Here is a 13,231-nt window from a genome sequence, read left to right on the forward strand (position 1 = left end):
TACCATTTCCAGATTAGATATGGAGAATGTTTGAATACTAAGAAGATTTTCCTTTTAAAGTTTCTGATCTCCTTAGATAGTTCATTCTGTCATAATATATAGGAGTGTTGAAGACATGGCTATATTTTATCTGTAGGTGTAGATTTTCGGGTCAGAACACTGACAACTTTTTCTAAAATTCTACAGAATGTAAATAATCCTTATTTTGTTAATTACAATAAGCAAATAACAAAATATACAAACATTTATGGTAGTTTGCAGTCTTACAAGCTTCAGTTCAAAGTTCAATGTTTTTTCAGCTTCTCTGTTCTTGCTTGAAAGCATATTGGCAGAGTGGCATTTGGTGCATGGTATTTTAGTCCATAAATATTTTGTCACATTTCACGGTTGATTTTCTGCTCTGTCTCTCACCATGTAGATATCAACATGGTAGAAGGTTTTCTTGTTGGTGCTGATTTGATCCTCAGCAGACACCCTTTCATGACAGATTTGTGAGAACAATTGCGGCTTTAGGCTGAAACCTCCAAACAGGTTTCAGTCTGTATGTTAGAAGAAGACATACTGGCATATTGAGAGAGATCGGCAAATTGGACATGTGGTGCAAAGGGGAAAGAAAAACAGAACAATTCTTAAGAAATCTGTTTAATTTCTGTTGGCAAAGTTTCAGAAACGTAAAATGAAGTATGTATTTTAAAGTATAAACTTGGTAATTAACAGAGGATACAAATCAGATTAATAGATTTGATTAAACATGAATAGGGAAAGTTTTGTATTAAAATTTAGGTTTCATGAAAATGTCTTCCACACTTTTAATCAATGGTTTCAATTCTGACAGTTGCTTTGTTCTTTAAGATTTGATATATCAAAAGAAAACTTGCTTCAATTAGATCTGTATTACACACTGCTATTAATTTTTTAACTGAAATACATTTTTTCCATAAAATAATTTTGCCATGGATATTATATGGTAGTTATATTTTTACTGAAGTGTACGAGTCACAATATAACTTCAGCAAGAACTGCAGAGATGGTACAAATTTTGTGTCAAATGTCAATCTTCACTTCAAAAACATATTTTCTCATGGACATGTTTTCAGGGTTGAACTTTTTATCTGTCTTAGTATACGAAGCGATTCACACAGATGAATATTTTAAGGATTCTGAATGAAATTTTTAATCTTTTACAACATGAATAAAACATCACTGGTCGACAAAATCGGAAAAATGTTACATGGCATTTCATTGATATCAAATCAACCTAGCAAATGTCAAAACACACTGCCATAGGGTTCTATTAATAAAACACAGAGTTCTTCGGTATCCAGGATCTGATTTGGTGATCCGAAAACTGGATCAGAAAACAGGATTTTGGTACTTAGATTTTTAAAATTTGTGTATATATTTATGTCACTCTATGTAGATGTTCAAACAATCGAGCTATTATATGTTGTTCAAGCGAGAAAGGACATTTACAGGAAACTCGGCCAGTGTGACAATTTCCTACCACAATCCTCTACTTGGAAGGAAGCTCACAAAACATACACAGATGCACAGCTGGATTGAAATGTCCATGCATGAATGATTCTGAAATTGACAGGTTCATATGAAATGGATATTGCAATCCTAGTCGGTTCGACTGGCAGTGGGAAGTTGTTTTTGAGGAAATTGTTTTTCGAGAGTCTGGTTTAGTCATCCTTGGATTAATCTCGCCTGCTCAGCTGGACGATACACATAATACCTGTATAAGATTTCTCATCATTCGCCTGATTTTTAGAATTCTTTAGGTGTCCAGGATATCCTTTGTGTGTGGTGAGAATTTAACTATTTTACTGTCTACATGCCCTTATACTCGGAGGACTTCAGCTCTTTGTGAAAGGATTTGTATGCTTTTATTTAATCTGTCTATTTTTCTGTCTGCCCATCTTTCTGTTTGCTTGTCTTTCAATCTTTTTATTTCTCTTTTCTTTACGTAAATAATTTTCAGCTGATATCATTTTCAATTTGTCTGTCTGTCAACGATATTATCTCTCTCGGTCTGTTCATCCTCTCTCTCTGTCTGTTCATCCTTCATGTTTCTATAACAATGTTTGAAACAATTATCTGCATCCATCTGTCTATTAATTTGCCTGTCCATCAGTTAATACCCTAAAACTTGTACATTCATAAATTGAAGACACCTGTCCATAACGGATGTTCCTAAATTGAAGACACCTGTCCAAAACGGACATTCCTAAATTGTAGACACTTGTCCATAACGGACATTCCTAAATTGTAGACACCTGTCCATACGCACATTCCTAAATTGTAGACACCTGTCCATTACGGACATTCCTAAATTGTAGACACTTGTCCATAACGGACATTCCTAAATTGTAGACACCTGTCCATTACGGACATTCCTAAATTGTAGACACCTGTCCATAACGGACATTCCTAAATTGTAGACACCTGTCCATTACGGACATTCCTAAATTGTAGACACCTGTCCATTACGGACATTCCTAAATTGTAGACACCTGTCCATAACGGACATTCCTAAATTGTAGACACTTGTCCATAACGGACAACATCAGAAATCCCCTATGATGAATATATATATTTAATATTCAATCAAAATGAATAATTTTATCTACTCACAGACCTTAACTGAATCTATCTTCAAATAATGAATCACCAGATGTATAATGTATGATTCTGTTTCCTGATGTCAATTTGTAGTATGTTTGGTACTGTGTGTTATATGTGGGTGTCTAAAACACCAACACATACACACACCTTAGTCCTCTCCACCTCATCCTGGGTCAGATTTTATTCTGATTCAAAGGTATGTCTGTTTGTTGTGTACACATATAATTATAGGGTTCGTCAATCATCTCAATCTCTTTGTTGTTTACATGAAATTGATCACATATAATACATAGGTGAAACGGCACTTGTGGTTGAACTTAGGATGATGTCACGAGATATGACAGTAAAGATGTGACAGTAAAGATGTGACTGTAGAGATGTGACTGTAAAGATACAATAAAGATGTAACAGTAAAGATGTGACAGTAAAGATGTGGCAGTAGAGATGTGACAGTAAAAATGTGACTATAGAGATGTGACAGTAAAGATGTGACAATAGAGATGTGACAGTAAAGATGTGACTGTAGAGATGTGACTAAAGATGTGACTGTAAAGATATGTCACAGTAGAGATGTGACTGTAAAGATGTGACTGTAGAGATGTGACTAAAAATGTGACTGTAGAGATGTGACTGTAGAGATGTGACTGTAGAGATGTGACAGTAGAGATGTGACAGTAGAGATGTGACTGTAGAGATGTGACTAAAAATGTGACTGTAGAGATGTGACTGTAGAGATGTGACTGTAGAGATGTGACTGTAGAGATATGACTGTAGAGATGTGACTGTAGAGATGTGACTCTAAAGATGTGACAGTAAAGATGTGACAGTAGAGATGTGACAGTAAAGATGTGACTGTAGAGATACAGTAAAGATGTAACTGTAGAGATGTGACAGTAAAGATGTGACAGTAAAGATGTGACTGTAGAGATGTGACTGTAGAGATGTGACAGTAAAGATGTGACAGTAAAGATGTGACAGTAAGGATGTGACTGTAGAGATGTGACAGTAAAGATATGACTGTAGAGATACAGTAAAGATGTAACAGTAGAGATGTGACTGTAGAGATGTGACTGTAGAGATGTGACTGTAGAGATGTGACTGTAGAGATGTGACAGTAAAGATGTGACTGTAGAGATGTGACAGTAAAGATGTGACAGTAGAGATGTGACAGTAAAGATGTGACAGTAGAGATGTGACAGTAGGGATGTGACAGGGATGTGTGACAGTAGATAATTGTCACAGTAGATATGTCACAGTAGAGATTTGACAGTAAAGATGTGACAGTAGGGATGTGACAGTAGAGAATGTCACAGTAGAGATGTCACACTGTAAAGATGTCACAGTAGTGTGTATCATATAACCTGCTCGGTTTTAAGTGTGTGTTTCATGGACAGCTGGTACAACAGTATACTGATAACCCGCTTTGTCTAAATACTAGACGTGCAGATTCTGCAGTGATTATTTGTTTATTCTACCTGCAGTTGATCATCTGCTTTTAAACATCAGGAACCGGGCACTCACCATATTATGGAGTAGGTAAGAGGCCATGGAAGGGATATATGTGCCCTGAGGCCAGCAAAAGGGGTGGGGTGGGGGGGGGGGGGGGGGCTTACAAGAAGGACTGATGTCATTAAAACGGAAGGATTTGATTCATGGAGAGATAGCAGTTGGTTAATACATTTTATTTTAAATTTTGATCCAAATCCAATGAATTTTTAGAATATTGAGCAATTTTTAGCATGACTGTAAGTCCTTTGTTTTGGAAACAGGATATTGTAACATCCTATTATCCCATTGGATTGTTAATGGCCTCGGAAGGCGTCACCCACATGTTGGATGAATCAGATTTAAAATGTTGTTTGACTCTAGCCTTGGTCACAAAGACACCTAGATTTGAAAAGTATAACATAATTAAATCTTCCACTTCCAAATTATTATTGAGATGAATTTTTTCAGGGGTTAATTTTTTTGTTGATTGTATACAGACAGGCTTAGTGGAAATATATATATATATATGTATTTGTTCAGGTTACACAGGGTTACATAGAAATGTATTGCAGTGGGACCTAGTTGTCTGGTTTATACAGGTGTCCAGATTATACAGGGTTACATAGAAATGTATACAGAGGGACCTAGTTGTCTGGTTTATACAGGTGTCCAGATTATACAGGGTTACACAGAAATGTATACAGTGGGACCTAGTTGTCCGGTTTATACAGGTGTCCAGATTATATATGGTAACATAGAAATGTATACAGTGGGACCAAGTTGTCTGGTTTATACAGGTGTCCAGATTATACAGGGTTACATAGAAATGTACACAGTCGTACCTAGTTGGTTAAAACAGCTGTCCAGATTATAAAGGATCAGTTTAATCAAGTTGTTATTTGAGATGATGTTATGAAACAGAATATAAAAAAATTACTTGACATTCATAATCTTATGAATTATGAATTATTTATGTAACTCATTATACAGTATACCTAGCCATGAAATGGATTCTCCTCGCTCCCACATTAAACATATTATATAGGTCTTTATCACGACAGGGAATGACATTCGTATAATTATGTAAACATGTGTGAGATTAAAATGTGGGTAAACACTGGGGTTATTTCAGTGTGTGTTCACTTAGGTCACAGATAGATGTGAGAAACTTTTTACAGGGAGACAAACTTGATATCAGATAGATAACAACAGATTCAGTGACTTTTTACACCAGGCCCTAGTGCTTTCCGACTTCCTAAAACTGTTTAAAAAGTTTGAACAAGTAAGTAAAATTTATAAAATTTCTACAAATCTTATGCTTTTCAACCTTCTGCATCTTCTTGTTTTTATTTGAAAGTTTAAATTAAAGAATGAAATGTTTTTGTAATTTAAGACCAGATAATGTAGTTGTCAAACTTTAAACTTTTTCCCAGCGATCATGTGACCTTGACCTTGACGGAGGCCTCTAGTGTATTTTTCATTCATTCATTCATTCTCGACCTCGAACCAGTTAATTTCTCTATCTCTCTGCAGGGCTTCTCTCTCGTACAACCAATACGTGGTGTCCGTGACATCTTCACTATAATATAGCCTAATGGGCTATCAGCCATTCGTTATTACACCTTTTCTACGTTTTTATCATGTTTGAACGCACCTGTAGAAAATCGCGTTTAGCTAGGTGCAATTCAAATACTAGCAGTGTATGGAAGATCGCGTGTGCACAAGTAGGTTTTAAATACAGCAGTGTGTTGTCACATGTGAGCTGAATTTTATCCACAATTTTGATTCTTGTCACACGCGATACAGATTTATACTTGTCGAGCATGAAGATATGAGGGGTATTAATAACATGTTACTAAAATTCAAAATATATTCCACTACTTGTTTATTTTTTCCCAAATGTTTATCATATGAAAGACACCATTGAACTTGTGTTGATATTTCTCTATTTAGATGGAAGTCAGGTGTGTGTGCGGGTTAATGATGTTTGTGAGAAGGTTTTAAGGATCGGACAGGTGTGCTCGTTATAACACCTGGTAGAATGCCTTGTGTAGTGTTAGTCATGCTTCCAGTGGATAACACTGGTGCTATTAAAAATGTCAAATCTCTGATGCAAGGTGTTGTATAATATTTTCATCCATAAACTCGGATGTTGAAGTTTGCATGTAAACTTTAGGGTGTGCCGACTGCCGCTCTCAAGTACTGTAGTGTAATATCCCTAGAACTTTTTAAAAATTTTACTTCACTTCAAGATAGTTGTATTTCATTTTGTCATCAAGCTCTTAATCAAACTGCATAATCCAAGTATCTTTTCACATTTCAAAAGTATTTTTGGACATTTTGCAAATATTTGTTTTCATAAGATAATGATCAAACTCTGTTTACCTATTAAAGAACAATTATAGAACAATAAATGTTGGGTTTATATCACTAATACTAGAAGTATGCTAAATTAATTTTATATCTTTAAAATCTGTTTATCAATTTATATCTTCAGTTTAAAAACTGGTTTATGTTTAAGTTTTAAGTACTTTTGGAGTGATTACAGCAATGCTCTATTCATCATTGAAAAAAATGTCACTTCATTTAATTTTATCTGGAATATTCAAAATTGTGTATTTTGTTTTTCAGATGGAGGAACTTAAGGGAAAGAACAAAGATGTATAAGACTTTGAGGGACCAGGAACAAGTGTTAACAGGACTCAGAATGACTTAACGTAGCTGACTAGGACAGAATTGACGCATGAGAGTGGACTGTGAGATTGACCATTCGGGAGCATGGAGAGAAAATGTATCTTGATGATATGGGTGTGTAGCCTTGTGTTGCTAGGCGCCAAGTTACTACACGGAGAAAATGTATACTCAAAACAGGAGGCAAATCTTTTGCCTCTGTCAGGAAGTAGAACTACACCATTTCTCAATCATATGGTGATACATAAAAATCTCTTATATATTGGCGCTGTCAACGGGATATTTAAACTGAGCTTCAGTTTGACTGTTTTGGCTAATGTGTCAACAGGTCCACAGAATGATAGTGCCCTCTGTGACCTGCCTCCATCCAGGGATCGGTGCATGCATAAAAAATCCCTGCGTGACAATGTCAACAAAGTGCTTCTTATCCACGAGCCAAAAGGAGAGCGCCCCATCCTCATTACATGCGGTAGTGTTTTCCAAGGAGCCTGTGAAACTAGATTCTCCAATAACCTTCATGTAAGCAGAAAGTACTACGGTCAGTTGGACAGTATGACCAATGATCTCCCTTTACAGGATGTGTATGCCATAGCGGCAGATACTGAAAATGGTTCAACAGTGGCCTATATAGCACCTGGAATGAGCGGCAATGACGTCATGTACATTGCTTCCACGTACACTGGTACTAATAATCGCCTCATCCGACAAAACATTCCAGCCATAAGTACGCGTAAACTTAGTCCAAGAGACAAAATTTTCAGCTATAACAACATTGACACCTCACCAATCACGCCGCGTGCCTCGAGTGTTTCGATCAAGGCGAGTATACGTACTACATTTCTTGTGAATTACGTTACTGGATTTACATCAGGAAATTTTAGTTACTTCGTGACAACACAGCCATCACAAAATAAAGACAGTCCGAATACAATCACGAAACTTATCCATTTGTGTCAACAGGACCAATGGCTCACTTCTTATGTGGATTTACCTTTAGTATGTAAAACAGAGAGAGGCAAAGTGTTCAACAAAGTGACGTCTGCTCGTGTGATCCAGCCAGCAAAAATTCTTCAGAAGTCCATGATGCTCCAGCCTGGCGCAGAGGAGGTTCTAGTTGCTACGTTTACAGATGACGCTGAGAGGAACTCTGCTGTGTGTCTGTTCGGGATGGGAGAGGTTCGCAGGAAAGTTGTCGCCAATGTGAGGCTGTGCAGAACAGGGAACTCATCGGCAAACGGAAACAAATACATAGAGAGTGGATCTGAATGTAAATTAGTTGTAAGTACAAATGATACATGTATAATCATATGTTGACCATAAATATCAGAATTATTCCCCAGTTAAAACCTATTAGGTCAGTTAGCAATGTTTGTCAACCATTTAAGATGTGACTTAATATTGGGTTCACTGTTGTCTGGGTTTTTTTGTGTTTTTGGGAAAGAACTCAGTCCACAAAATTGTGTCAATAGAAATAAGATGGAGGCTGTCATGTTGAATCTCACTTCATCACAATGAAGCTACAAGTTGAAAAGTCATCAACTTTAATATCTGAACATTGACCTATATTTTTGACCTCACTGACATACATGTAGGTGCATTTTGTCCCATTTCTTAGGCTCAGATTCTATCATAGTGGAATGTGACATTTCCGAATGATAACATTATGTCACTTCCCGCTACTCCTGTGGTCTGTTTAAGATTTATCAAAGGCAGTACACTGGGGACAACTGTACATTGTACATTTACATACCCCAATCTACTGTTCAGCAGAATGACCTAACGAGAAATTCCCTCAATTTCTCCATCTAATGTTCAACAATTTGAACTTAAGAGAAATTTCCTCAATTTCCCCATCCACTGTTCTGCAGATTGAGCTAAAGAGAAATTCCCTCAATTTCTTCATATAGTATTCCACAAATTGAGTTTAAGATAAATTCCCTCAATTTCCCCATCTACTGTTCTGCAGATTAAGCTAAAGAGAAATTCCCTCCAGCAAGAAACTAGATGATCGTAATCATTTAAACTACAGCTCCAAATGTAGTCCAAGAAAGACAACTCCTGACATTCTGTAAACATGATTTAACCTCATCTCCAACATAACAGCTCACCCTATTACATAACAACATGACAGCTCACCCTATTACATACCAACATAACAGCTCACCCTATTACATAACAACATGACAGCTCACCCTATTACATACCAACATGCAGAGACGGGGTCTTCATGAAAACATCACATGTAACAGGTTTCTTGATTGACTCCTCCACACAAAATTTACCTAATCCACACTCGCCAAGTGCCATGATTTACCCAAGAAACCCTGGTAAATACTGGCCGCAATATACCGCTCTGCTAGAGACAACTTCTCTTTAGCTTGGCCATGACCCAATGGGGTCAACCCAGAGCTAGCAAAGAGTTATCTTGTGGGTACAGAAGATGCGGTAGGGATGGTATAAATATTGAGTAAAATTGACAGACCTCTTTTATGTGTAGTGGAAATGGACTGGGCTAAACATTTGAAAATTTAGATCGCTTATGGTCATATAAGGTGATCTATACTCTCCACATCCTACCACTAGGCTAAAGGGAAATTCCCTCTAGCCGGAGCTAGTAAGGTGATATTTACTCTCCACTTTTACACTACAGACCTCCTTCCTAAGTCGTCATCTCCAAAGATACCAGGTTCTGTTGCTCCAAGAAAGCCTATTAATCTCCTATAGCTTTCACTAGGAGTGGTCAATGATACCAACTCTGTAATTGGAAGGCGTGATGAAAAAATGTCCTTCTCAGTCTGGGCCTCAAACTAGTGGCCTCTCGCTTTCTGAGTGGATACCCTACCACTAAGTTAAAGGGAAATTCCCACTAGTTTGAGCTATTAAATTGACCTAATACTCTCCACACCCTACTACTAAGTTAAAGGGAAATTCCCACTAGTCTGAGCTAGAAAAGTGACCTTATATTCTCCACTTTTGTCTATATGTTTCACCATATATATTTTGTGAGACAGGATGTTACTAAAAGTTGTCTGCCCTTGTTTTTCCTAGGACATGATGGAAAGTGATGAGTCATTGCTGTGTTTCACAGTCATGTCACAGAAATTCACCCGAATAGCCGGCATCTTACCAGTAGAGGCTCAACCTGTCCTTGTATACAAAAATACGACCTTGACATCCATCGCCCTGTCAACCACAACAGATTTTACTGTCGCTTTCCTTGGAACAAACTATGGGAACATCAAAAAGGTAAAAAACAATTGATGTAAACTGTAAAGAATGATGAAAATATGAATAAAACAACAGAAATGAAAGATAAAAAATGAAAATAATCTTGCCAGTCATCTAAACTCAATTCTTTTGCTAATACCCCATCAAAAGTTAAAAATTTCAGTCTTTGAGTAATTACCGTTAACATTAACATTATTACGCGTGATCCTGTATCTGATATTTTGATAACGCCTACAGATTGTCATCAACTCCAACTTGAGTGCCACAGAATACGACCAGAATCTGCAGACAGACTTGACCATTGACCCTCGTAGTTCTATCAACAAGGACATGCAGCTTGACCCTACCAATCAGTACCTCTTTGCTATGAGTGATAAAGTGGTATGTTTCTGTATACACTTTATCTTACCTGGTTTAGCCTAACACTATTCTCGATTGCCGTCCTATATGTTGTGTAGAGTGGTAGCCACCAGCTACTACATGTAACAAATGACCCTAGTTATACATTCAGCAGGCAAACAAGTTAATTAGAACCTCTACATTATACACACCAATTGTTTGATAATGTCAGCATATATCAAGGTCGTTTCTTTATGCCTTTCAATAAAGCATCAACCTCATTACAATGCCAAACTTTTAATAGCAGAACGGTGAAACGGCAGAAAGGTATTCATTTCTTTATACCAAAATAAGATTGTCAATAGTTGTTTACTTTTGAAGAAAGTAATGTACTTTCCATATATTAATATTATTATATTATATCTGCCCATCTGCAGGTTGCCAAACTGCGTGTGGAAAATTGTCAGCGCCACTCCAGTTGTCATGAATGTCTGTCGAGCCAGGATCCCTACTGTGGCTGGTGTACCCTGGAAAACAGGTAAGTCAGGTCCAGACCTTAAAGATACAGTAGTATATTTATACTCTTGAAACAAACAAAACAATATCTAATGAATTATATGGTTTTATAAATGACTGTCATTTCAGGTGATATTCTTATAAGATATTCTCAATGTCATCAATTTGTACTGTTTTTCCAGATGTACTGTCAGAGGCGCCTGTTCTAACCACGATGTTGACCGATGGGCAAACGGTCAAGTTGGAAACTGCATCACTATTATGGACATTTCTCCTCCCAGTGCCTCAGCCTCCGTAGTCATCAAGGTATGGCACTGTAATCGGGTTATGACCTTTGACCTAATAGATTGTATAAGGTCATGACCCATGACCTTTCATATTGTATTGCCTTTAAACTTTGTTTCAAGTGTAGTATACGGCAGTGTGTTTGTGTTTTTTTTTTTTAAGTTTTGAAGCTTTTTTGTATCTTTGTTGTTTTGGGGTCAAAGGCGATATAAGATATATATTTATTACATACTGGTAATAAATTCCTAAAAAAAAACTTTGTGTGTAGCAGCTATATCTAAATTTAGTAACATAATTCATATAACACTTGAAAAATGTGAAAATTAATATTTAGGTAGGGTTTCACTATATTCAGTAGAGAAATATTTCTGATGGAGTTGGATCATTGCTGGTATTGTGTGGTGTGTGATTTCACATCTAGTATATATGTCCGCCCAGAAGACTGATTTTAATGTACAGCTCAGAATGCAGACAGACAAATCTTTCTGTAATCCCACCGTATCACTGCCATCTCCCAAGATTAAATTCTAATCTGAAACTATTTCTGTACAAGCCTAGAATATTTAACATGACCTGCGGAAACTTTATCCTTCTGAAAACAAACCATCTATTTAAAAAGGTTTGTTTTGAGTCTGGTCTGTTTTGAATTGGAAGAATGTAAAATCGTGTAAACAAAAACAAATTTTGCATCAACACCAGAGAGATTAAGATATTTTAGAAATTAAAAAAAAATCATTTGTACTTTAGTCAGTGTAAGGGGCACCGGGGCGGGGATGATGGGATGATCTATTACATTCTGCATGGTAACGTGCATGCAAGAGATTTCTCTCATTGTGTGCGAACTTTTGTGTACCAGCCATTTTGGATTTGTATAGCATGTGACTAGTTGGTATTGTAAGATTTTGTCAGCTTGAAGTTTAACATTATTTTAATCATTTAAATTTTCAACTTTAATCAAATAAAAAGTGAAAAAATTCTGCTTGTTCCTGTGGAGTCATTGGTTCAAGATGATATACATATGTATACAAAAAAGATTGATAATCAAAATATACAGCTAAGCTGACAAAACCTTATACAACTGAAGCCTGGACTCAGTTGTCGTCAATTTCATTAAGGTGATGACAGTACATTATTAAATTAAAATTTTAATCAGAAATAATTCGTTAATTATGATTTTTTTTTACAAAAATAGGAACACTATGGAATTCAAAATAATCACCATCAAGAAAAAAAGTTTTTAAAAATTTTTTTTTTAACATGTCTGAAAAAATGATAGATTGGTAATTTGTACTCAAACAAGTCATTACTTTAATGTAAACAGATAAAACTAGATCTAGTGAACTGCAAAGTGGAATAAGTCTAGTGTATACCACTTATTATATTTGATGCCTTTGAATATTGTTGAGATTGCCTGTTTAGAATCATAAATATGCATTAGCTGTTTAGAAATATCAATATTTAGCATCGTGATATAAAATCTTTATTTCAGTACAGAAATATAATCACAATTTACTGCTGTGATTTTTTCTTGATAATATTAAAAATGCTTTTGTTACGGAGTATGCCTGAACTGTATTTCTACCTTTAGGGACCTTCTCTGTCACGAAACGTATCAAGTGAATTGCACTGTGCAGATGTTTTTGTACACCCGTGCTAACGATATTATCAATTACAGGATATTGTAATTAATTGATGAGGTTCTCAACAGTGACAACCTGTGGGACTCCGCTGGGGTGTATACAAGTTCATTTGTTGATGGGTTCGTTATAATCAAATTATGAAAAAGCTTTAGATGCGTTTCATTTCATGTTGCTAATGTTGGATAACAGCCCAGTTAAGATTCTGGTTTTAAAACGGTCCATGATTTTTCTGAAAATAAAAAAATAAATGAAAATAAGATCAGACATCAGAATTTTGAAACACTAGGTAATCTTTTTGCCATAAACTGTTTCTAATTTCTTTTTTAATTCTAACTTAATTTTCTGTATCATTGTGTGTCTAGTCCAGGTTTTTGATCACAAGAAAAAGTCCTTGATTTTGTGTAGCAGACCAAAAT

At 36.1% G+C, this 13,231-nt stretch overlaps 1 protein-coding gene across 9 annotated transcripts in view; it reads left to right on the forward strand.

The window, feature by feature from the left end:
• LOC117330562 (plexin-B-like) overlaps window positions 1-13,231 on the forward strand; it is a 129,583-nt gene that overhangs the window by 78,819 nt on the left and 37,533 nt on the right. For all 9 annotated transcript variants that reach the window (XM_033888964.1, XM_033888962.1, XM_033888963.1 and 6 more), the window contains 5 exons: window positions 6,748-8,085; window positions 9,856-10,053; window positions 10,273-10,416; window positions 10,812-10,912; window positions 11,073-11,196. In XM_033888964.1, coding sequence (XP_033744855.1) covers window positions 6,895-8,085; window positions 9,856-10,053; window positions 10,273-10,416; window positions 10,812-10,912; window positions 11,073-11,196 — 1,758 coding nt within the window. In that variant the 5' untranslated portion in view covers window positions 6,748-6,894. The remainder of the gene's footprint in view (window positions 1-6,747; window positions 8,086-9,855; window positions 10,054-10,272; window positions 10,417-10,811; window positions 10,913-11,072; window positions 11,197-13,231) is intronic.

The sequence above is a fragment of the Pecten maximus genome, chromosome 7, assembly GCF_902652985.1.
Source record: "Pecten maximus chromosome 7, xPecMax1.1, whole genome shotgun sequence".
Classification (NCBI taxonomy): Eukaryota; Metazoa; Mollusca; class Bivalvia; order Pectinida; family Pectinidae; genus Pecten; species Pecten maximus.